Source organism: Hetaerina americana, unplaced genomic scaffold (genome assembly GCF_022747635.1).
Source record: "Hetaerina americana unplaced genomic scaffold, ioHetAmer1.1.p SCAF_3, whole genome shotgun sequence".
Taxonomy (NCBI): Eukaryota; Metazoa; Arthropoda; class Insecta; order Odonata; family Calopterygidae; genus Hetaerina; species Hetaerina americana.
In genome coordinates this window covers 92205917-92233172 of record NW_027286874.1, presented here as the reverse complement: position 1 = coordinate 92233172, position 27256 = coordinate 92205917, and the positions used below count along the sequence as shown (strand labels likewise).

General features: G+C 35.7%; 1 protein-coding gene across 3 annotated transcripts; it reads right to left on the bottom strand.

Annotated features, from left to right (window-relative positions):
- Window positions 1–27256, bottom strand: LOC139690709 (uncharacterized). 3 transcript variants are annotated; one of them, XM_071588220.1, is made up of 12 exons: window positions 26825–27256; window positions 25961–26154; window positions 25392–25500; window positions 21566–21754; window positions 21357–21481; window positions 20501–20594; window positions 11775–12001; window positions 10667–10898; window positions 9865–10564; window positions 6201–6286; window positions 5246–5324; window positions 1–724 (listed from the first exon to the last, which is right to left on the bottom strand). In XM_071588220.1, exons 1-12 carry the CDS (start codon window positions 26958–26960, stop codon window positions 652–654), a joined length of 2244 nt encoding a protein of 747 aa, XP_071444321.1. In that variant the 5' UTR covers window positions 26961–27256; the 3' UTR covers window positions 1–651. The 3 variants fall into 3 exon arrangements, with proteins under 3 accessions (XP_071444321.1, XP_071444319.1, XP_071444320.1); XM_071588218.1 differs by having other exon boundaries at window positions 9865–10898; XM_071588219.1 differs by having other exon boundaries at window positions 9865–10898; window positions 21566–21751.

Sequence of the window (27256 nt, the reverse complement as noted above, 5' to 3'; positions counted from 1 at the left end):
TTTCCATGAAAACTTTTTTATTGCTTTATACAAAAAATGAAACAACTTTAGAGCTTCACAAAAATAGTATAAATGATACTATTTTTTGCACACTGTAGAAAGAAGTAGATACTTTGTATATATAATCATATTTTCACCATGCATTTTAAAAAAAGTTTCTCCATGAAAAGGATCCGTTATTGCTCGATACAAAAGCATCAAACAAGAACCGGGCTTAACAAAATAATTTCTGTTCCTTAAGATTTAATATTGTGAACCAAGAGTGACTACTTCCTGCTCCTGTTATGAATACAATAAAATTTAACAACATTGAAGTGAAAACGTGTTGGTCATTTGCATTTGACAAAAAAATTCAAAAGAGCAATATGGAAAAGTCATCCACTTAACTGGTTCAAAAGTGACATTTTGGACTTATTTCATACATTTATCAACTGAACAAAAATATCCACATGAAAAATGAAGGAGCAGAATTGATATAATTTCTTAATAAAAGATCTTAACATAATAATAACTTTTTTCACTGGTTTTTTTTCAAGTTATTTCATCATTAAATGAACACAGCCTGAAAAAATTTAAATGAAAATATTTCTAAAGCATGTAGATGCACTGGTGCAAATGGCACATGGCATTTAATGAAAGATGATGACACAATTATGCCAGGCTGCCACCTAACTTCTTTGCCTTCCTCCCAGCCTTTTTTTTAGTTGATTCTTGGCGTAATTTCCTACAAAGAAAGAAAGATAATCACCAACTAGATCTCTTTTTTGAAGTTGCATTAAATGTTCCCAACTTAAACTGACTAAACTTAGTTATCCTTTACTTACAAACTTTTTAAAATGCATACACACATAGACATGATCATTAATAAATCGGGCTTTCCCACATGAGGAAGCTCACCATTTAACTCCTTAATTTATCATATAGTTTCAGGGTTAACTTTGTGGAAACTGTCCATTTAGGAGAGAAATGATACATAACACTTGTAATTTCCACTACACCTACTATTTTCATTCACATGAGACTGGAAGAAGCCTTGAGACCAGAATAAAAGAACAGAAGACATACCATGGGAAAGGAAAAAACAATAAATGTATGCAAAACATTTGCTAGAGAATAAGCACAACAGCAACTTCTCTCCCACTCTCCTCCAAACTGAAGAAAAAGGAAGGCTAGACAATTCAACTATAGAGAAGGAACAAATATATTCCTCCCACTCCCCGTTGTTTTTTATCCCTTTAAGTGCATCACAAGGACACATAAGGGCCACAGGGCCCTACCTCCTGATTCCTGTGTAGATAACTCAAGATTCAAAGGTCCCGCTGTACCCCTAAGAATTACAAAAAAACCAGCCATCCACAAAGGTAGTAAAGACTAAAAGAAGAACCAGTAGAAAACAGCACTTCTCTTTTACTGAATGAAGGGACTTCGTATTTTTTTCATGGGAGTTTTGTGGTTGGAGTCAGTTTCAAAGTTTTTGTGAGCAGGTGCAGCTTTTATTTATTCAGTGATCATAAATGTTCACAAAGTAGAGCCTGAAACCATCATATTCAGTGCATCTCTTTCCCTTAACTTCCCCCATTCACCCCTATGTACCAGCTCTTTGGCCTAACCTAATCAATCAGCCTTCATCTACCACGCACACAAACCACCTTCCTCTCGTCAAGGGTGTATATATTTGCCAACATCTAGGTAAATTTCCCCTGAAGATGACACTAAGTGTCAAAAGCCATGTGAATAGAAATAGTGCAGTAAAAATCACTAGTGTTAAATATCATTTCTCTTGTCACTTCATAATAATAAAGTACTGCCACAGCATTCTTTCATGCATCGATTGCTGGAAAGGTAACGGCTGAGCTCCCACAAGACAGAAAAAACATTTTATAAAAAAATCTGGAGGAAGTCTATCTTGCAAAGCAAGAAATAAAGAGAATTCAATAGTCAAAGGCTAAGAAGATGGAAATATGTACAGCATAAACTATGTAACTTCCATCACTCATGCACCCAAATAGTAAAATAATTGTAAAAAAAATAAGAAGTACCCATAAATTATCGATAAAAATGTAATTGTGGCTAAAAACAATTAAAATTAATGTAATCCAACATCAACTTTTAGAGGAAACATTAATAGAAACCCCATATAGAAAATATTTTAAAAAATAAATAAAAAATCATCACATAGAGCATAATGCTTACATGAAATATGCTGATTCATGGCAGGGCAAGAGAGACCCTGCGCTACCTCATTATTCTCAGAAAGCTCTAGTACTTAGATCAGAAAATATCAGCTTGGGTTAAGATGGGATGCTCAGAAGTATCACTTAAATTTTAACCTAGGGCCCTCCATTTAGAAACCAAATACCCTAAACCTTTCAATCAAACAAATATTAAATTGTTCCAAATATATGATGGCGAAAAACAGGAGATGATTTATATTTGTGAACATGATTTTAGGAAAAAATCTTTAGAAAATGCAATGTCTGTCCCAAAAGTGGTATGACATATATTTTTCCGGATAGACAGAGGGATGGATGGCAGTCTCTGGCTGGGTTGGAGGGAGGAGAGTCTCAGTAAAGGCTGGAGGCCAGTGGTAGTTGGCGACAAGCCTCAAATTTTGGGCATAACTGGGCAAAACCAAGAAAGAGACTCATGACATGCTCAAGGCAGCTTATGGTAATAACACCATGGGTAGATTGGGTGCTTAAAGACTGGCACAAGTTAATTCGGGAGAGTGAAGAAGAGAAGATGTTGAAGATGCTGAACGTTTCGGACACCCTTCGTACTCAAAAAGTGATGAAAATCTTACAAGAGGGAAGGCTTTGTTAGACAGGGATTGCGAATTAAAGTGTTTGCATGATTACGGATGAACTTGGCATACCTAATAGTGATGCGCATTGACTTGTGACTGAAATCATGGGCATGAGAAAGGTGTGTGCAAAGTTGGTGCCGTGAGTGCTCTCTGAGGATCAGAGTGAGTAACACACTCAAACAGGAACTCTGGCTCAGCCACCCTAGAGTGCTGATGTTGCCCCACCAGACTTCTTCCTTTTCCACTGCCTAAATCTGTGCTTAAAGGATGTCACCATGGCTTGGTAGAAGCATTACAACAGACCATGACAAGGAAGCTTAGCAGCATTCTGGGTGCCACCTTCCAGAAGGCGTACGAGGCATGGAAAACCTGCCGGCAGCCATGGGTGGACACAAAATGGTGCTACTTCGAAGACTTTTGAGTGAATGTATCAATTCTGGCAATACATTTTTTTATTTGTCTCAGTCCTACTACTTCTGGGACAAACCATATATATTGCAGTGCAATGGTAAGAAATATTTAAACATTGAAAAATTTTGTGGCACTTGTACAGAAGTCAATTTTTGGTGGAAGGGTTCAAAAACTTAATCAGTGTGTAGTAGAAAAGCAGTCTCCACTTGCATCCACCTGCATGTACCTTCAATCACTTTCATTCAATACCAGCTTTAAAATTCACCCTCTTTTACTCCTTTTAAGTGCTATTTATTTCAAAATAATGTTTGACATGACTGCCAAATTATAATTACTATAGTTAATCAAAAGGTTAAGGTAAGCTTTAGATGGACACTAACTATCAAATAATTCTCTTGTCTCTCCTAACAAAATGCAACCCAACATCTTACTCAACAACAAGCCCCTCATTATCTCCAGGGTTGTTTGAAAAGTTTCCTACTTGAACATTAAGATGGCAGCACTAATTAACAAATGTTGGGAAATATTTTTGTGAAAAATACTCACCAATATTTCAGCCATTTTGGACACTCAGCTGTTATTTAACAATCATTTGATTAATCCATTGGGAGGGTTTTTTAGAAAATGGAAAAAATTGAGTATCGAGCTGTCATTAAATATTTGTTTTTGACAGGCAAAATGCCTACAAATATCAAAGATAAGTTGAATGCTGTGTATTGGGACCCTGCAGCATCATTTAAGACTGCAAAATTTAGGGCAGCTGGATTTAAACAAGGCTGTACCACCTTGGCTAATGATGAGTGTCCAGAATAGTCAAAAACTGCGACAACTACCAATAACAGTGAAAAAATTTACAAATTGGCACTGATTGATCGCCGAATACAGATTAGAGAGATAGCAGAGGCTATGAGCATACTGAGAAAACACATTAGTCACACAATGACTAAAGAATGAGCATTCACGCCATCCCCATTGGAAGTCACATTTGCTCACCTTGGACTTAAAATGTATTCAAATTATCATTCTAAGACCTAGCTAGATAAGTTTAAGTGTAGTGAGCCAGATTTTTCATGTCGACTCATAACTGCAGATGGAACTTAAGATCTAGCATTTCTCCTGAGATGAAGGAAGAGTGAAAACAGTGGACTTCATAAGCTGCACCTTCTCCATAAAAGCCAAAGATTTCTATCAGCAGGCATGGTAATGGCAAAGTTTATTGGGATAGTCACAGGATGGTGTTCATTGAATATCTTCAACAATGTAAATAAATAATGGTAAAAAAATACCAAGCATTAAATGACACGCTGAAGGCAGAAATTGCAAAAAAACAACTCTTTTGAAGTAGAAAAAAGTGCTTCCCATCAGGACAATACAAGTGCTTACACTTAGGTAGTTGCCAGGGCTAGAATTCAAGAATCGCACTTTGAATTGGTCAACCACTCACCACGTTCCCCAGATCTGACTCCCAGGAACTTTTCCCAGTCTCCTAACATTTAGGTTCCACTTTAAGGACAGATTTTCATTGGACGAGGTTAACACATACGTAAATGCCTATTTTGCTGAGAAAGACGTTAACTACTATTTGATAGGGCTAAAAAAGAGTTATTTAAAAAGTACAGCTGGAATACCGAATGAAACATTAATATCATTTTCAACTACATTTGTATAAACTTAAATCTAAACAAATATTTTGGCAGAGTACAGCAGTGCTATTTCCAGTGGACCATTTAATGAGTCACCCGCAGTATGTTGGACTCAGTCCAGATTAAGCAGGGAAATGTTCTTAATAGCTCTATTTGGCTTGTATCATGACATATACGCTTGTAGTGGCCACTGTGTCAGTGAAATATTTAGTATTTCAGCTTGATACACTACTTCTATTTGTATTTTATGAACAACCTAAGTTAGCAAAAAAATACCTAAATGTAATGAAACCAATTTGCACTGAAACATGGTTTAGCATCTTGGCCAAAAGTTAGAATTTCAACTGTCAAACAGAATGTAGTATAATTTTAACTATGTACATACTTATTTAAAGTCGGCTCTTTCAATCCCTTTGGAGCAGCTCTTCTCCTAGGTCTTCCATTTTCACTGGCCAATGGGTCACCTGAAAACAAGATTTTATTATACATTGAAATATATATAGTAAAATATTTTTTATATACAAATAACATTGTTTGAATAAGGTTACTATAGGACATTGGAATTGGATCAGGATCAGGGATTAAATCAGGATCTTAGAATAACTTCATACTACCAAATGGAATTTAAGTAAAATTTGAAAATTGGAAGGATGAGCAACATTATTAGAACTTGAGTTAAAAGAGTGTGCATTAACTAGACATGGGATTTTGGAAAATAAGTCAAGAAGATAATACTCAAATGCTGGCACGAATAAAGTAAAACATTTATTGACATTCATTAATAGAGCCAGTATATAATTTTGACTGTTCCTGATCAATGAAGTTTACTAATAAAAGAATACTACAAATGAATCCTTAATTGTCTTCTCATAAAGCCTAATTTTAAATTAATTTTGGCATTAGGTAAGGTAAGAAAACCAGGATAATAGATAATAATAAGCAGGGGAATTACATGCCCTTTGGCTCCAGTAATTAAAACAGCATTTTCACAATTTTATAAGAGAAAATAAAATCATCAATTTTTATAATACAGGTATGTGCACAATGAATAATAATGATAACAGTTTTTCCAAAATTGTCAAATCGTATTTTGGGCATAAAATTTTCTTTAAGATACACCCTTGTTTTCCAGGGCAGAAGGCAATTGTCAATATCTTCTGGCGTCACAGATTTTTGTAAACCCCAGAAAGATTTATAGAATAAGAGGTATTAGATTAGTTGAAATAGTCCCCTTGGATATAAAGCATCAACAAGGAAATCATCATAAAACACTAAATATAACCTCGTTCATATAAATTTAATCCATCTCATCAAAAGTACAAGAGGTAGTTATTACTTACAACTTGTATCATCAATACTGGTTGCTGAGTCATGTGTTACACTACCCCGCCACGAACTAGTGATGCTTGTTGTAGTAATATTACTCCTAAAAGTAAATGCAATTAATATTATTTTATATAATTATTCATTCCTTCAAAAGTTCCTGCAACACAAAGCAATATAGACTTGTTCCTAACATTAGTATATAAATGCTAAGATACACAAGACACAAAATTTTAGAAAAATATAAAAATATTGTAAAAGTACAAAAAATATCAGCCCTAAAATTCCAACTTTTAAGGGAAAAACATACTGCGGCCAAAATGATAAGAGAATAGTCAGGATTAATTTGGGAATATACACTAAGCTTCCTAAACCATCTCAGATTTTCAGAAACAGTGAAACATCAAATTTACATTTATGAGGTGCTCCGACAGAAAATGTAAAATTGAGGCAGAGGAAAACATTTTTTGATGTTTTATAATTTCAATATCTCATAAAATTACAACACAATAAAGAATTAGATCAACATCAATTTTTATGCAAACTTGCACCAGCATTTTAAAAAGTCCTCACACTGGAGACAAAAACAAATTCCCACAGATAAATAGGGGATTTATATTGAATTTAGATAAAATTTTAACTACAATTGGTTATTCAGTAGTTTTTCACCACTGGCAATGCACACTGTGTACTGACAGGTTTCAAACCCTTGAGGATCCCAACGAAAGAACAGACATGTTGCATTTTCATATTAATTGTTACAGATGAACTTTCAAAATAAATGTGTAGGCTAATGTTATTTATTGAGTGAGTACTTCTTGCATCTAAGGTTTTGAGATAGCAACATAATGCGAACATCAGTATTTCTGGCTACTGCTTTCCAGCTATTACCAACTAACTGTGCTCATATATTAAATGAGACTGTACCACTTTTTCTATAAAAGTTCTGCATTTCAATCTACTTTCCTCAGAATTTAAAAGTTTGATTTTTCAGCTCTATTTTTTATATTTTAAAATTTAAAACAATCAAAGTCAATGAACAAAGCCAAGAGCCAAAAAGAAGGCACTAAAAGACTAATACAGTTAAGTACAGACTTGGAATGTGAGGATGATATTGAGGACATGAGAATAAGAAAATGTAAAGCTAGAGATAAAGATATGAAATACAGATTTTTCGAGCAGTGAAATTTGTAATTGCAGAAAAGCCAGGATAACTGGAGTGTCCTATGCAGTGTAAGACATAGTAGGAATTTAAATTGAGTATGCATTCCAGTATGTTTCCTCATTCTGCAACCAAAAGATTTAATCAATATATTTGATATCAAAAGGCCATTTCATATTAACCTTTTAAGTGCCAAAAAGACTAATTTTTAAGTTCAGTATTGAAAAATCAATAACAATTTTTTGCACTTAAATTCAATGATAAGAGTATTGATACACCTATGATGTCATGTAGTCAAGTTTGAACCAGCATAAGTGCTCAAAATCTTTCTTAAATATTCAAGTTCATCGGTACTCTTACATGGCTATAAAGCTAAATTTCTAAATTAGTTACCACTTCATTGGTTTACCAAAGATTTGTTGAAGTACAGAATATATACCAGGATACAGAGATCATAGAAAACTCACTCAATGTTCACAGAAGGGTTTTGCCATTGAGAGCTCAATTGATTGATTGATTGGTGTTCCAGTTGTGTTATGATAATAGTACACAAAGGAGAAATTTAAAATATAGAAACAGCACAATGCAAGGTGTAACACTGTTGGCCTTAGTTAAAAATGATCCCTCACATCGATTACTGCTGCTCTGTGTAACGCAATAAAACCTAAAATAGAGCAACATTATCAGTTGAAACAGCAATTTAACATGACATACTCCTACATAAGGTCATGGAACAAAATAAATCTTTATTTCTTGGCCAACTCAACATTGAAAGAAATAATGAGGGAACACAGTACGGTCAAATTACAGGATTGAATATAAAATCTCAGCAAATACATGATTTACATCACTGTTAAGTGGACAGCCTATAGTAACAATTAAAACTTGAATGTCTGGATGGCAATGTTCATCACCATCTTATTTAATAATAAAGTTTAATACTTCATCCCTAACTTTATGGAAGCTTTAGATACTCATATCACCGTTGGTTTCACACTTTATGATGGTAATCTCTTCACTGGAACCAATCATTTTGTCAAAGCATCTTAATGTCAACCTAATAACAGATTTATTTGTGATAATTCACCACTGATGACCAACATCATGCATGCAAATTGAAATTTATAAACCACATTAGGTGACAAACCTACAGGGATAATTACCAACAACACAACTCAAAACAATTTTAAACACACATTTAAAAACTTAATATGATTGTTGGAATACATATCTACTTCTTACAACTGCTTAGGCATGAACTCATATTGCCAGATACCTATCCTCCCAGCAAACTATCAGCCTGACCAAACTGTGTAGTGAGGACAAAAAAACTCCTCACATTCATCATTCCCAGGAATAATGTGACAGGCAGTAGCTAATACCTGTCTATTTATTCCAAATAATCAAAATACCACTGTTAAAAAAAGGGGAGCAAGAGATAATCTCAGACATCAACACAAATGAACATAAGCCTGAAAATATAAATGATTTCCACTTAAGGAACTACCACCACATTCTCCAATTCAATGTTACCTTGCCATGAAAAAGTATGCATTTGTAAAATAAGAACTGGCAACCAGGAACTCAAGCTCATCATAGATATTAGCAAAACCAAATAAGCGTGTATGAGGAGAGAGAGAGAAGTATAATATTATGAAAAGGAGAAAGGAAGAAACCCAAGCAAGGAATAGTGAAAGTCATTTAATGTGAATGTTATCCAATCATTAAAAATGACGGAGGCTGATGATATTCAGGGAAGGTGGATGAAATACATTAAAGAACTTTGGGGCATAGATATATAGAGAAACCAACAACAAAGTTTTTTGAAAATATAAATTGTCATTTTTATCATCAGGCCAAGAATTTTTCACATCATCCTCACACATTAAGAATAGAATGAAATAGGAAGGATTGGTCCAGGGTTTCCTAAGGTAAAACCCACCAGCCACTAACTACTGTATGTCCATTTGAATCAAGAATGTTCTATTAGTAAGAGATATTTTCATTTTTGTTTTCTGAGATATAATTTTACTTAACTGGCTTGGGTTAAAAAAAAATTTCACTATGGAAAAATAAAAGTTGTACTATTTACCATTCCACTCATATAAGTTCTGTTGCTTATGTTACTTTTGTTTAATTTGCACATATCTCCACTTTTCATATCAAAGTAAAAAACTTTGTCTATAGTGCTTTTCAGTTTTTTCTGCTTGTTCTACAAATTCTTAGATTTTTACTAATAAAAACCCTAGCCTTAGACAGGAAGTCAAAATAAGCTTACAAAATTATGTGATATCACCAAACTTTCACTAATACAAAGATCATAAGATATGTGAGCATAAATGCACCTCAGTAGGATAACTAATTTCATGAAGGGTAGCAACATAGACAACTATGGAAAAAACCATGACTTTTTGTTGAGAACAACAAAATGCTGTTGTACATATCAGAAGATACTAAAAAAATGAGTCATCTTGTTATGGCGTCTAACATACCAATGCATTTTAGTTGCCAAAACTTACCCATAATCATCTTGGCTTTGCTTGGCAATGGCATTCAATTCCTTCGTAATGGCCATAATATCCTTCATAACCATGCGTTTTTCAACTTCAGGGCTGACAGGGAATCCCAAAAAGTTCTCCGTCTCATTACTAGTTTCACCAAGAACATCTGCTTCAGGTAGGTTGTCTGCTAAATTGGTATTGGATAAGTCTGGTAATTCAAGTCTTCTAACTCTGACAGTCACAAATGCTTTTTTATCTAATTTTGTGTCAACTAGTGGAACAGCCACAGACTTATCCACATCTTTAACCTGGCTGTTCCCTTGGGAACAGCCATCACCTGAGGAAACAAGAGAGTTACTACAATGACTATCCCTATTTGACTTACAGGCGGCTTTTGAAACATCTGAAACATTGGATACACTGGTGTTTTCAGAGGGCTTTCCAGGGTTCATTGGAGTTGATTGAGCAACTGGACAATTTTTAAGACCAATGTCAAAGTCACTGACATCATAGTCATCATTACATGCCCCTGTACTGTTAACTGATATTTCAATTTCCTCTCCTGATTCACTTGTAGCTATGGCATCAGAAACAATCTCTTTGGAAGAATTCACTATTTTGTCACAGCTATTTTTAAACTTTTTAGTTTCTAAAGCCATAAGATGTGTCTCCTTAGAACTATTCTTGGGTCTTCCTTTCTTCCTCGTCATTTTCTTTTCTGAAAATAAATGCAAATGCATCCAACTAGTACCTTCAAGAGGATCATCTTCAATGTGTGGTATGCTAATGTCTTGCACCGCATCATTATTTTTGACACTACCTTTCTTTTCATTAACAGGTGAATTATTTCTTTCTATGCTACCTTCTATACACATTTCATTGTTCCTCTTTAGAAGTTTGGAATCTATTCTAGAGGAAACACAAGGTTGCTTCAAAGATGCCTTTCTCATGGTGGCAGACTTGGGCCGGTTTTCTTTTTCGTTGGCAGAACTATAGAGTTCTTCATCTTGATCTTTATGGCCTGATTTGGAGTCAATAATACCTGAAATCACCTGCAAGCACAAGAAGTAAAATTAAAACAAAACTTGACATTTTTGATATCCATGAATACATCTGATAAAACGTATCTCTTTCTGAGAAGAACAATGGATACCATAACGACAGCAAAACTTTATTAATTGTAACACACACAGTGAATAATCTCTCTTCATTTTAGAGTGGAATGGTTACAAAATATATTTCCAAAGAGTCTAGACACAAATTATCTTTTAAAACTTTATAACTGTGCATGCGTGATGATTTACTGAGAAAGTATAGCCACAACATCAAATCCAGACATATTTTCCTTAATGTTTAGTCCAGATATTGAAATGAAATTATTGAATTTGTAATTCCACAAGAGTGTGGAATGACAAAGTCAATAATTTCATCTCATTTCAATATGTTATGCAAATAAGATAAAGTTATGCTGGATACAACAAAGTTTATAAAGTCCATATTTATACAACTAACTTGTTAATTCATTCATTGGAGTTTTTGGGACTTGAGATTTTTTACCATGAAAACATCAAGAACTGAATCTTAAATAATTCTCAATTAAGGAGACTAAGGAGCCTCAGGTCCTAAATGGAGAAATTTCTAGGATAATAATAAAATAAATACAACAATTCCACCAGATAATTTAAGAAAACATAACCATGGTTTACATGTTGATGCCATCAACAAGTGAAAACACATGTCACACATACAATCTACAAATCAGAGAATTAGCATTGAATTGAGGAAAATGGAAGGCTGCAGTCAATACATTTTCAAACTGAAACACTAACAAAGATGAACTCATTATATGACACATTACCTTGCAGTTATCACTTCAATTCCTATTTTTAAATACAGAAATAAAATTTTAAGCCAAATTATTCACCTACCTTTTGCACATTTACTGAGTTGGAATTATGTAGAAATCTAGAAATATCATTTAAAGCCACCACAGGATTCCTCAATGGTAAGTAATCAGGCATGCCAGGCCTTTCACTTTTGCATGGTTTCTTGCAATTATTAGGCACATTACATGTCTGCATTTTGACTTGTTCAGCACAGCTGGATTCCACTCTCAGATGTGCAATTGTGTCATTGAAAGAACTGCTTTGCTCAGCTGGAACAACAATATTTTACAATCAAATGTTTGCATATCAATGCTGGATATGGTTCCAAATATTTAATTACGGGAGCAGTTTCAAAAGAAGGATGTCCGAGAGCTAGTCACTGTTATTACATAAGTACGCATTAACACCAACTCAGCCATTTTGATAGAAGATTATCAAAATACATTTACAATACAATTAGAAATATTGACCATTTAATGGGGTGCCCCTCACACCTAGATAACAGAAAAACTGCACATGAGATGTGTTTAGTACACAGTTGGTTCCAAGACTGCTCATATGCTAAAACCAAGACATTCAAGTGCAGATTTGTACATCACTTAAGCTGATGTTGCATGAAGATGAGGAGTTTCTTTAGAAGGCTCTCAATGCAGATTCAGCTGTGCTACATCATTGTGATCACAACAGTAAACTGCAAAGCTGAGTGTAGACATCTCCCGCATTATGAACATAAAAAAAAGCCAAAAGATGGCTTCTACAGAAAAAGGGATGGTCACACCATTTTTCACAATTCAGGGATTGGTATATCACACAGCTTCCCAGGGGGAAAGGGTTGGATTAGACCATAATTTAGTTATCATGAAATGCAATTTAACATTGTTCACTGTGACTACTGGGTCACATAAATGTCCCATTAGTCAAGAGGTTTTTCATGAGTTCTTATGTCATGTCAGGTGGAATCTACTTAGTGCTAAACATATAATACTAGCTGACCAGGCGATCTTCGTACCGCCTAATAATCAATGAACAGTTTAGTTACACCATTAATAATTTAAGAACAGCTGTACCAATTTTAATCATATTTGACTTGTTATAATAATATAGGGAAAAAAATTCAATAGAACTACAAACATAAGCATTGCAATGGCTTGTCAGAAAGACATTTTCTTTATTCAGCCTTTATATACATTTGGATTTATTCTCTTGAGTCAAGCACCTTCTGATATACAACATTTTTTGTTTTGTTATCAGGCGCAAGAATAAATAAAGCGGATGGTTTACCAGCACGTGAGCATGCACATATAATCGACCATGAGAAAAACATGGGTTTTCTACATTCAGACCACAAACACTCAACGATTGGCCTTAAGATTTGTTATTCGTCATTGCGAATTCAACAAGAATTGTAAATTAGATTTGTTTAAACTCAAAGGGCATATCAGTTGGGATCATTGGAATCCTTGGAATGAGGACTTCCTCATCTTTGAATTTTTCAATGAGTATAGCGGCGTGAATTACATTGACCATTTGTTTTTTTATCACCAAACGCAGTCCATTGCATAGTTTTTGTTGGTTTAGGTTTTGAAGCATCATGACCACTGAGCCACCCATCAGCTGTAAATATTGCACTGGTAAGCCAGGCACATCCAAGGAGTTTAAAAATTCAGATGGATAGTTGGTGACTTTGTTTTGTTTGTTACACAGTCAATAGATTTGAATGAATGCAGAGTACCTACAATTTGATTCTAAAATTACGAAGTTTAAGTCATCCACATCTTTGTTCTTAGCCGCCAAAATTGCTCGCTCACTTAACCATTTGTGCTTCTTTTGGTTATCAATGATGTTCAGGAACACTTTGTTGATGTGCTTATCTTTTGATGAAACAAAATTGCAAAAATTCCAAGGAAATGAAATCAATCAACTCAATTTGTCAACAGGAATACGGCCATTACCAATAGTCAACAATGGCTTTCAGAAATCTTCAGCAGATGGATCGTTCAGCAATGTAACTCTAATCTTTGTTGTCAGTTGAAGTTTCTTCTCATAGCACCACAGATTTGATGATTTGAGGTAACATTTACTTCATCAGCAGCAATCAGTCTTGGAATGACAGGCAATGTTTAAAGGAAATCGCTAGACACTAAAATCATTGCTCCACCAAAGCATCTCCAGTAATTGCGCAGATCTTTCAATGTACGGTCAAGTGCTTCCAATGCGTGTTTGTGCACCATCGTGCATTCGTCCCATATGATGATTTTACATGCTACTAAAATTTTGGCCATTGCGGACTGTTTCGAAATGTTACATGCCACTTGTTCAGAATTTTGTAGGTTTGACAGCAACTTTAACGCTGAATGAGCCATTTGGCATCCTTCCAACAATGTGGTGGCTATGCCAGAATAAGCAACTGCTACTGCAATGTCGGATCTCGCACGAACAGTGTTCAAAAGCAATATCCATACTAAAAAGAAAGACTCATACTTTTCCACAGATTTTATTATACGGTACAATGCGTTTCACCGACTTGTGGCATCATCAGTTACAAATTTGCAAAACAGACAGAGCAAGAATATATACCCTCAAGACAGAAGGGGGCAGGGAGGGTTGGAAGGACCTGAGTGGGGTGGGGGCTCGCAGGTGCATTGATGGGTTGTTTTGACCATTTCCAAGCTAGTTTCTCGGAGAGGAGTGGGGAGGGGTATGGGAACAATTGCTCATTACAAAGTGTCGTGTTGGGGTTTACCAAGTGCCTTCTTATCTCTAATTGCTCGAGAGCGTCCCCCTGCTCTGCTGTTGCTCTGTCTGTTTTGCAAAATTGTACCTGATGATGCCGCAAGTCAGTGAAACGCGTTGTACCGTATAATAAAATCTGTAGAAAAGTACAAGTCTTTCTTTTTAGTGTGGATATTAAATACTTCCACGAAGTGAAGCCTGAAACAATAGAATATATTCAAAAGCAATGACATGAGGAATATTTTCCCAGTTCCACCAGGCGGATCCAGGAAAATTAAACCACAATTCCCATCATCAATTACCTCCATTAATGTATCATACTCTTCCTTCTGTTGGGGATTCAACAGGGGAACATTCGTTTGAACTGATTGGTCTGATTCATGTCCATCATATTCACGTTCCAATTCTTGATTAAACACGTTGTTCATTCCACAATCTGGCACTGACATTCCCAACTTCACTAATAAATTGCCACACATGAGGTAACACATGTCTTCAATCAACAAAACAACCCTGTTAATGAATCTCCTAATTTACCTGAATATCGAAATTTCTTGAACTTATATGAATTCGATGTAAAATGTCTTCTGACATATTATCCTTGTATTTGTTCCACAAGTCACATGGATTGAATGGGAAGCAGGTCGAAAGGATGATAGCAAATAATGGGCGTCTCTGACTTTGAGGTGCAGAAATAGTTGCTTCAGCCATTTTTGTGTCCCAATGATTATCGTTTTCAAGCAAATTGAGCTCTTGATATGCAGCATGATTTCAATAAATGTTGAGTACACCATACCATTAACAATTCGTAGTGATGCGAACGATGTTGGACCTCGAACATTCACCAGTCACAACCGCAAATAGAAGCATTCATCATTCTTCAGATTAACTGTATAAATACAGTCAAGAGCATCAGTAGAACGCACATCCAGATGGCCACGAACCATGTCACTTTTCTTTTGATTCTGAAATTTCTGTGATTAAGCAATACGACACGATATTTTACAACACCATTTACAATATTTTAATGGTTATTCTGCTATTCTGGGCTGAGAGGAATCCAAAAAACCAAATATTATTAAAATTAACAATAAAATGCAATATTTTACAATGCGATACTTACACAATATTTTTATGGTTATTCGGCTATTCTGGGCTTAGATGAATCCAAAGAAACAAATATCATTAAAATCGGTAGAGCCGTTCTTGAGTTATAAATGGTGTAACTAACACGATTTAAGACTGATTTAAATACGGGGTCTGTTCAAAATGTATCACGACTTTTGTGTTGATTCAAAAATTATTAATTTCTTCATGAGTATATATTTTGTCCCCTTCAAAGTAATCCCCATTAGATAATAGACACTTGTGCCAAAGTTTTTTCCAATCCTCGAAGCACTTCAAAAAATCATTTTATGTGATCTTGTTCAGCTCCTCCTTTGATACAGTCTTTATCTCGTCAATCATAATGTCACGTCGCTGTAAAATCACTGCGGGATCATTAGTGTGTGGTTGTTGGCCAAAAATCTACGCACAAGTAACGGCATATTAGATGCATTGTCGGCAAAAGTGACTCGAAGGTCAAGGAACGTTGTTACCACGCTCTTGTAAGGCCTCATTTAGAATACGCAGGCAGCGTATGGGATCCAAGTGAAAAAGGCCTCAATTGGGAAATTGAGAAGGTCCAACGCCGGGCAGCCCATTTAATTAAAAATTCTTACAATAAAACGCAAAGTGTCACTGAAATGCTTATGGAGTTCGGGTGGGAATCATTAGAAGAGAGATGATTCCATGCAAGATTGAAATTATTAAATAAATTCAGATCCACATGTTTCAGCACAGAGGTCTCGCAAATTATTCACACTCCTACATACATTGGTCGCTTGGATCGTTCATATAAAATTCGGGAAATAGATGCCAGAACTAGCCGACTCAAGGACTCCTTCCCACGGACAATACGGGATAGCAACTGCAGGGTTATAGATAGCAAAAATTCCACTTGCCACCCTCAGCGTCTAAAAAATAATTAGTTGTATTTAAATGCATGCTCTTCCACTAACCTTGTGTTTTGCTATAATAACCCATTCTTTCCGAATGACCTCATTCATGTTCTATTCATCTGTTTTTAAGTTTCCCTTTCAATCCCTCGTCCCTCTCCGCGGGGACAAATTCCCGCTACCTGCAACGTTGGGTCGCATTCCCTGCCTTTCACAGTCTCCTCAGGGGGTTGAGTGTTTTGTGTTGCATGTTCATGGGGTGATGGAGTTTCGCATTTTTGCTTGTTGTGTCCTGGCTTGCGTGTTGCTGGATGGCTTTCGTGCTGCATCCTGGGGTGCAGTTGTTCGTTGGTTTATGGTATATGTGTTTGCATGAGTTTTGGATGAAGGGATTTTTGCATGCGTGTGTGCGCTGCTGTGGGTGTAATTTTCCATGTTGTTGTTTTGCATATGGTGTTGTTCTTTTACAGTTGGTGACCTAACACCCCCCCGCCACACGCCCTTGCAGGGTATTATGTAGATGTAGATGTGTGAGCAGGGGCGTTGTCAAGGTGCAATAGCCAATTTTTGCATAACTTGCACGCAATATTCCTTATTTACCATTCTACCCTGTAGCAAGAACTCACAATGCACCACACCCCTGCAAACAAAGAAAACTGCAGGGAAAACTTTCATATTCGACCAAACTTGGCGTGCTTTTTTCAGTCTTGGCTAGTGTTGCAGCTTCCATTGGGATGATCAAGCTTTAGTTTCCATATTTCATCATGATTCGTCACCAGTTATGACCCTCTGGAGCAAAACTGGGTCGTCGCAGACAGAGTCCAACACCTCATTAGCAATGTTAATGCCTAGCTATTTTAGGTCGGAATTGAGCAATTTTGGTACGAATTTCACTGAGACTCGTGTCATGCCTAAATCATTTGTAAAAATTAAATGGCACGAGCCAAATGATATGTTTAGGTCCTCCGCACCTTCTCTAACAGTGATTCGACGATTGGCCAATGCTATTTTCTTCACTTAATCAATGTCTTTGTCTGTTGTTGGATGTGCTCGGGCGTCCGGCACGCTCTTTGTCGTTCACATCTTCTCGGCCCTCTGAGAACTTTTTGTACCATTGATAAATGTTGCTTTGCTCCAAGGTAGCTTCTCCATATGTCATGATCAACATTCAGAAAATGTCCATGCACTAAATTTTCTTTTTCACACAAAATTTGATAGATTCTTTGATCCATTTTTTGGAACAGGAAAAAATCGAAGACAAACCAAAACACATTGAAGCAAAACAGCCGTCAACAATTAAGTGAATGTTCAAAATGGCCGAACGTTTTGGCATAAGTGAGAGTCATAAGTACCAACATAACGCCATAAAAAATGGAAAATCAAATATACGTATCCCGCGAAAATTTAAAATTCAGGATACTTTTTGAACAGACCTTGTATATAGATTCTAAATTTATGGTATGGGAAAAAGTTTTTTTGTATTCTGAACACCAGTGTGCTGCTGGACCAAAAAGAAGTTGGACAGAGAGGAAAGTAACGACTAAGTTTAAAATAGGGAAAAAGAAAAAGTTTCGGGTGAAATCAGAAGAATGCAGAAAGAGTGGGTATAGAAAAAAAATAATTGAGAACTATAGGGATGAAATGGGCGGTGATATAAAAGGGAGAATGCATGAAAAATAAAATAAGGAAGTAATGTAGGCTAATTCAAAGAATGTTAATGAAAACGAAATAGGAGGGCAATTTGAAAATTTCTCGGAATGGAAAGAACTAAATAACTTACCTCAGTTTAACTTTTTATTTTTCAAAGTAATCTCCCTATACACTTATGCACTTGGTCTAGCGATGTTCCAATGTCTTGATGATATCTAAAAAATTAGGTTTCTTCAGACCTGCAATATACCCATCTACTTTGGTTGTTAGTTCTTTGATTGCAGAGAATCTCCGTCCACCAAGGAAAATTTTGAGCTTGGAGAAGAGATAGAAATCTGATGGTGCTAAATCCTAAGAGCGGTGCAAAGCCAAAGGGTGTGACAACAATTCATATCCTTAGTTCACATAGTTTTCCAAGGAAACAAAACGTGTGTGGGCATGAATTGTCTTGATGAGAGATAACTTTCTTCCTTGTCAGACCTGTGCCTTTTTTCATGTATCTTTTGCTGTAATTGGTCCAACAGGTTTGTGTAGTATTGTCCAGTAATTGTTTGACCAATGGGAAGATAATCTATCACCAGAATCTCTTCCGCAACCTAGAAAACTTAAGCCATCACCTTTCTGGCCGACCATATTACCTTAGCTTTCTTAGGTGGTATTGAATCAGCATGTTTCCACTTCTTTGAATACTATTTTTTGTTTCATAAGTTTAATCTTTGGTTACAAACCAGCACAGAAAATCTTGTTGGTTGCTCTTAAAATGGGTCAGACATGGTTACGAAATTTCCATTCTGATGCGTTTGTTATCCTGCATCAACAGTCACAGCACCCATCTATCAGATAATTTTATCATATCCAATTCCACTTCTAAATGTAATATGCCCATTTACATGACATCGCTCCAGGTTTAGCGATTTTTGTATTTTCAGTCTGTGATCCTCCAGGACCATTTTATGCATTCTTGCAATAATTTCTGGGGTCATGGTACATTTTAATTGACCACTACATGGATCATCATCTAAGCTGTCCTGACCAAACAAACTCATTTATCTACTTAGCAACAGTTGAATATGAAGGAGCAGAGTCTCGTGGTGTGCTCCAAATGTAGGCATGAATTTCCTTTGCTTTCGTACCTTCCTTTAAGAAGTCTTTAATCACTGCTCGAATCTCAATTTTTTCCATCTTCACTAATCACTATGTGGGAAAAAAACCATAGAAGCATCCGCACCACAGATCTCTTCCCAAAGCACTGATGTGTTAAAAGTTTACTCACTAAAAATTAACTATTACTATGTGGGAAGCTAATGGCACTAGCGCTCACATTTGGTGATGATTCCGAGAACCTTACAAACTACCCTTGTACAGTAAACTTTACAACTAAACATCAAATTGGATACATGATGAAACATGGATTGGAAAACATTGATAACTGAAATATGTGGAAAATATGGGCATGATATAAATGGATAAATGGAAAACTCTGCTATTTCATCCCTTGTGATTAATCCACATTTTTTAGCAATGGGAAGCGCACATTTTTCTTTTAATTTTCAACCAGTTTTACAAGGGTAGAATTTTATTTTACAAGAACACAGAACTACTTCATAAAGTGAATAGCAGCACTTATTTTCCTTAGGAGGCTAACCCTATCATGTAGCCAGAAAAAAACTAATGACTGGCGAAAGACCAATGTCAACAAAGAATCATTGGTACAGCTACATATTTATTATATAAAACCGATAAAACAATGTACTGTTGATAGTTAATGACTCATTTCTACCAGAGTAAAATTATATATTTGCTAAACTTTAAGGAGAATATGAAATTCCCAGGACTAAAGAATGTGAGTGAAATGATAATGAGAAAGTACAGATAGAACGAAAATGTTTAAATCAGCACATTAAATACTAATGACAACTTTTTTATTTTGATAAATTAAAACTTTGTAAGAAAGTCAAGGTATTCCAACTTGTACTTTTATAAAAAGTGCATTGAGATTTCAAAGCATTTACTTAACTTTATGATTGTAATTTTATCAAAATTTCAAGGTTCTGGGAAGATAGTAGCACCTATAATCCGCACATAGATAAAAAAGAGTTCACTGTATTTGTTAGGGGCTTTATAGTACATCACCAATTATGACTATCACCAGGCAAATATACCAGGAACAGATTTGAAACTTAATATACAATTTATAATAGTTATTAGTAGACCATAAAGGAGTAAGCTACAACAAACTAGTCTAAACTGAAAATTAGTTCATAATTACATTATTGCTACAGCACAGTGACTGACTCGTAAATACAGTATATTACAGTGAACTCGTATAGTATACCTATCACAAGTACTACTTTCTATCCAGACATACATGCATGCAAGTGTACTTGCCTTCCAATCTAGATCTATTCTTTTCCTTCTCTAAGGTAGTATTCCAGATTGATACCACTTTTTTTCCAATAGAATCACCCTCTTCGTCATTTTCCTGAAAAACGGTCAGAAGAGCAAAATATGATTTAGAATTAATTGGATTTCAAACAAATGTGACAAAAAATTCAGGTGACCAACAGCAATTCCTGTTTAGATTTTACAATGACATGACTCAAAAATCAGCCCCAGTAACATCTGTTGCCATGATAAATATTCAGGATCAATAACAGCTAAAAAAACAACTTTTTTTCACATTTTGCATGCGGTAAACACGGAAGTCCCCGCCTGATATTCTCAATGCATGAGTTAACTGAGTTTAATTTACAAAAAATACATGAGCATACTCAAGGTACCTAGGTGTCAAGAATTCTTATTATTTTATTTTCTGAATGAGCACATTCTTTTACAATGAAATTTCATTTGAAAATCATTTTTATTTGGAAAAATTAAGCATTCTTCCAGGCAGGTTCTTGAATGGATATAAACATTCAATTGAAACTTTCATTGCTCTTGGGATTCTATCACAGATTTTTCCAATAAAAAATATTTTGGTTGAAATGAAATTGACTAATAATAAATTCCAAAAGCCATTTGCTCTGGCCTGTTATGTGAAAACTAGGTACTTGAAATAAACTAGAAAAAGAAAAAAGTGATCAAAACGAAATGTTGATGGATAGTGGAATATAAACATGTTTACATAAACTTTCATACAACGGACAAAAATTTGTGCTAAAATATAAAATTAAACATTTCCATAAAAATGCATCTCAAATGAAGCCATGAATTTGATACTTTGCAACAATCATCCATAGTGTACCTCTTCATCAGCCAATTCACTAGAGTTTGTATCTGCACTGCAGTCTTCATCTTCCTCCAAACAAGTTGATAATCCACCAGGTCTTTCCCGAGTTTCATCTATGCTTTGTGAGTCATCATCAATTGCTAAAAAAATAAGAGATTATAAGGGTCTGGAATTTTGAAATCACTACCAAAGATAATGAAAAATGAATGCTCAAAAGGGCTCACTTTCAGGAAATTGTTGCTGATTGGGAACCTCTTCTGTCTCTTCATTTCTTATTTCAGTGCTCATTACAACACGTTTTAGACTGATTGTAGGGTGTCTGATTGTATACCCACTAACCATTGGATTCACCCTTTGTCTCTGGGGCTGACAAACAGACACAACACCAGAAGCAGGTACAGCATTCCTCACTGCTGATTTTAAAAGAGGAAATGTGCAAATTAATGCATCTAAAAATTCAAGATCTGAGATTACGATATTAATCTAGCTCCTAGACTTCAGAATCTGTAAGTTTCTATGGATGTTATGATGCAGTTTGAATTTGAGTTCTAAATTTTTGCTTAACAACCTCAAAGAAAGTGGCTTTAAAAAGAAAAAACATGATGCGGCAATTTTCTAAATAGTCAATGATAGCACTAATACTACCCCAGTGCAGATACAAGGAAAAACAATAGATTATAAGTCTTGCTACGGTTGAGTTTTGATCAATTTATTATCACAAGACTTTACAGGATCTAGGTTTGAATCCCAGTCTAGGAATATGAATCTTTGCCACAAATGTCTATCAATGGCAACAGGGTACCTCAAAAACATTTTCATAGAAACTCCAGGGCCATTTTGTTCCATTAATCAAAGAGGCCAGTGATTAGATGGAGTCTGATTCAAGGATAAAAATTCATTTTTCAATGTTGTGAGCTACCATTTATACTTCCTCATACCGAACATTATGTTCTTCTTAAGTTTGAGTGAGAAACATTCTAATACCAACTGTGAATTGAATAGACTTCAAATAAACTTATTAAAATGCAAAGGGAGAACTGTATTTGCCTTATGCCTTGTGGGTGATGAGAAAATGTGTAGCTCCCCAAAACCAGAATGAGCTCATCACATGAAAGTAGAGGAGGTATTATTTAAGATTTTAATAAAATTGACCATGAAATACATCCTGCAATTCTGGAACCATTACTGCTCTGAGGTGATCCCTCAAAAGTCAAATAATGTGTTTCAACATGTTCATAATGTTATATAATGTTCAGATAGATACAAACAATACAAGGAAAGGAAAGTGACAAAAATGTTCATTGATACTTGTACGATGGCTGTCCGAAAAGTTTCCAACCTCAACATTAAGATGGTAGCATTCTTCAACAAAAGTTGAGGAATGCATGCATACAACAATATGCATGCAATGAAAGATACTCACTAATATTTCAGCCATTTGGGACACTCAGCAGTGGTTTGGCAATTATTTGAGTAGGTCATTGTGGAATTTTTGGTGAAAATGGCAAGAATGGAGTATTGAGCTGTCATTAAATATTTGTTTTTGAAAGACAATACACCTAAACAAATCAAAGACGAGTTGGACACTGTGCATGGGGAATCTGCAGCATCACTTATGTCCATGAAATTTTGGGCAGCTAAATTTAAACATGGCCTTACTAACCTGGCTGATGATGAGCATCTGGAATAGCCAAAAACAGCGACGACCACCGATAATATCAAAAAAGTTCACCAAATGGCATTGGACAGCCATTGAATTAAAGTTAGCGAGATAGCAGAGTCTATGGGCATGTAGAAGGAATGTGTTTGTCACGTATTGACGGAAGAATTGGATCTGCATGAAAGGTGTCGCATTTGCCCATTTAGACCAAAAATACATTCAAATAAACATTTCCAAGGTCCTGTTGGAGTGATTTAAGCTAAGGGAGACATCTTTTGAAACAATTTGTAACTGTAGATGAAACTTCACCACTTTCCCATGAGATGAAAGAACAACCAAAACAGCGGAATGCAAAGAGTGAGGCAACATTAATTGACATGCTGAATGCAGAATTGCAAAAAAACCAACTTCAATTGAATAAGAACCAAGTACTTTTCCATCAAGACAAGGCAACTGCACACTCCTTCGCAGATGCCTTGGCTAGAATTCATGAATTGCAGTTCAAGTTGGATACCCACTCACTATATTCACGAGATCTAACCCTCAGCAACTTTTTCCTGTTTCCAAACCTTGAAGTTTTGCTTAGGGAATAGAGATTTTCATTGGACAAGGAGGTAAGTGCACACACAAATTTTGTAGAGAAAGAAGTCAACTACTATTATATTTATTAGATTATTACTACTCATTAAATTATTAGACTTAAAATGAGACTATACTAAAATTAGAAATAAATTTGAAGAAAAAATGTCTCAGTTATATGTTATGCCTGAAACTTTTAAGACTATCCACATAAAAATCTAAGGTTATACAGGGACGCACCCAAAAGTGGTAGGACTGATTTTCTCTGGCACGAACGGAGCGGTGGAGGGGGGTCTGCCTGGCAGGGTAAGGTGGAGGGGGCTCTTAACAACAGACCGACACCAACCTCAGTCGCCTGCGGGCTGTCGTTGAGTGAGGACACCGTTTTTAGTGAAGCAAGTTTTTTGTCCGCGTCAAAAAACAAAATGAATCTGAATTTAGAGCAACGTTATTCCGTGAAGTTTTGTGCGAAACTCGAGAAGACGGCAACTGAGACCCTCGATATGATCAAGCAGGCTTATGGGGACACTGCCTTAAGCCGTTACACAGTATTTGAGTGGCACAAGTTTTTTAAAGAGGGTAGGGAGCTCGTTGAAGACGACCATCGCTCCGGACGGCCATCGACGGCAAGAACCGACACGAATGTGGACAGAGTGAGGACACTGCTGAACACAGACCGACGCTTAACCAGTGAAGAAATTGCAGACCAGTTGGGTCTGTCTGCATCCAACGTCCAACGCATTATTTCACAGCATTTGGCCATGCGCAAGGTCTGCGCCAAGATGGTGCCGAAAATTCAGAGGGTCGACCAACAGGCAACGCGTGTGCGCATTTCCGAAGAAGTGTTAGCCAATTTACACCGAGATGAAAATTGTTTGGACAATGTGGTAACTGGTGATGAAACATGGGTTTTTCAATATGACCCCGAAACGAAAAGACAATCCACGGAATGGCACACTTCCACGTCCCCACGTCCAAAAAAGGCTCGCATGAACAAATCAAAATGATGTTGATTGTGTTTTTCGACCGTCATGGAGTGGTTCACAAGGAGTTTGTCCCACCAGGGGAGACTGTGAATTCGAACTTTTACGTGCAGGTGCTCACCCGCCTCCGAGAATGCGTGAAAAGTCTGACCGGCCATCGCAAACTGCTGGGTGAACACCTGCCTTCAGTAAGGTCAATGAACTTTGAGGCTAAAGACATCACTGGGCAGCAGTGGATCCCCAATACCATCAAACTGAGCAAAAAAGTTTTTCATATCCTTGTATCACAAAATGGATTAATAAGAAGAGTCTGGAGGCGAACAATCTAAATTTTAATGGACACCTCAAGCTACAGTCAGCTATAGTTTTAAGAAACTACTCAAGCTAACATTAAGTGGCCACCACACAAGAGGACATTTAACAAGCTTGATAAGGAAAAATAATCAGAAGTTCAGGACATACTTTCACAAAATAGCTTGAATTTTACCTTTAAGCATGGAAAATATTACATTTACCTGAATTCTTCAGGCTCATCAGGCATTGTTTGGCAATCCTGACTAAAAAAACATTAGAAACTCAGAAACTAAAAATTCAATGTCATTCCTTCCTGAGCATTGAATATCTCAAATCAAACTCATCAAGTAATTCAATTTTTATTTTAGTTTGTTAGATACAATTTGCATTTTTAAATAAGGTAATACTTGTACCAACATTACAAGGACTAAAATGATTCCAGAATTCAGATGATTACTCCTTCAAATAAAAATCTGTGGTATTTAAACTAATAACTATGAGAGTTCAACAAATGAAAATCAATGTAGCATTTACCTGTTGGTTCTGTCAAATACAACCCCATTGCTAGCTCGAGACACTCTGTAAGGGACACAGAATGTTTCACCGCATCTCTGAGGTGATTCATAACACCATTTTGATATGTCTTGGAGAAATAAAAAAATCTCATTATTAATAAACAATAGAAAGCAGACAGCAAAAGAAAATACATTAAAGCCTGTACATCTAATTTTCAATATATAATAATAAACCTCTCATTGCTGAATAGTGGAGAATGAGAAACGAATTGGAGGGGATTAAAAAACCAAAACACTTTAATTCAATGAAAAGGTATGATAAATTCCATACCTCCACAAATGCCAACCTTGAAGCTACCGAAAAACTCAAGCCACACACATCATATGCTGAATTAATGATAATCATTGAAAATGGTATCTTTAGGCAGATATTTTACTTTGATAATATTACAAGTCTGTTTCACAGCCGTTAAAATATAACAGTTTATATTTTAAACTAGCCCCGCTAGTTCAACTATTGTGTAAATCTTTACGCAATACCCAACTACAAAAATATATAATTGGCTAACATGAACCTACTATACTTACCGTCAGTAACTGCCTACATTCAGACAGCTGTTTTTCTAAGTTATGCACTTCCAGCCGAGTTTCATGCAATCGAGATTTTAGATTAACATTCTCCGTAACAACTCCTCTGAACCTTTTTTTTTCATTGCTCAAAGCACGAGCTAATTCACGATTGTTCCTCAACAAAACCTCATGGCGGGATGAACTCCTACTACCTGAAAATTTTCACATGTATACAGTAAATAACAATTTTTAATGTGACATTGTAAAAATCTTGCATAATGAAAGAAGACACGACTTTTCACTAGTATGATTTATTTGAAGACCTAGGTTTCGCTACAATGTAATATCTTATGGTTCTGAAGATTTTACGCTGAAACGAAACCTAGGTTGTAAAATAAAACTTTTACAGTGGAAAGTCAAGTGCCTTCTTTCATCAAATGTATAGTATTTGGCAGCGACAAAGTACAACCTATTTATCCCAACTTATTCTGGCTATGTATGATTTGGTTTTCCAGATTATCCAAAATGTTCTATGACAACTAGAAATGCGCTGTTATAAGTTAAAGCATTCATATTCAAACCAATATCATGAAACTTTGTAATAACTTTCCTTAATCTTCATTCAAGTTAGCTCAAACATCAAAACACGCACGGCACACAAAGTGATTATTCAGTCGTAGACTGGTAAATATTTCAAATGATTTCATATTAAAAATCACATCATTATATACAAAGAATATTTCGTAATTTACTCTAGCCATAACGTAATAATGCTTGAAAACGAATGTTAATCATGTTTTAACAAAAATATATAGGTGACCACACAAGGTTCATAATCACCTTCATTATTTAGTGAACAGAAAAAGTTATTTTTGATCTCACCACTTATGGAACTGGAACCATTTCGTCCTCCACGAACAATTTTACTTCTGAGCTTTCCAACGGGGACTGAAAACACTTTTTTAAGACCATTGGGTTTATCGAACGTTTGCGAGTTCGTAACTGTTTCCGCGAGCATTTTTTTACTCAAGGAATACCACTAACAAAATGAATACACTTGTTTATTTGGTGTTTTAAAAGCCCCTATTCATTAGGTGACACAAACACGTATCACAACAAGTCTTCGTGAACATGTATGTTTGTAGCGAAGCAGTGATAACTTAGTTCCACATAGTCGTTATTCAATTTAAACGTCACACTACGTTACTTTTTGCATCTTGAAACATTTTAACTAACTACAACACTACACTAATTTCAACCGTTCATTTTGTAAATCCTACACGCCCCTAACGTAAGCCTAACTTTACCCATTTA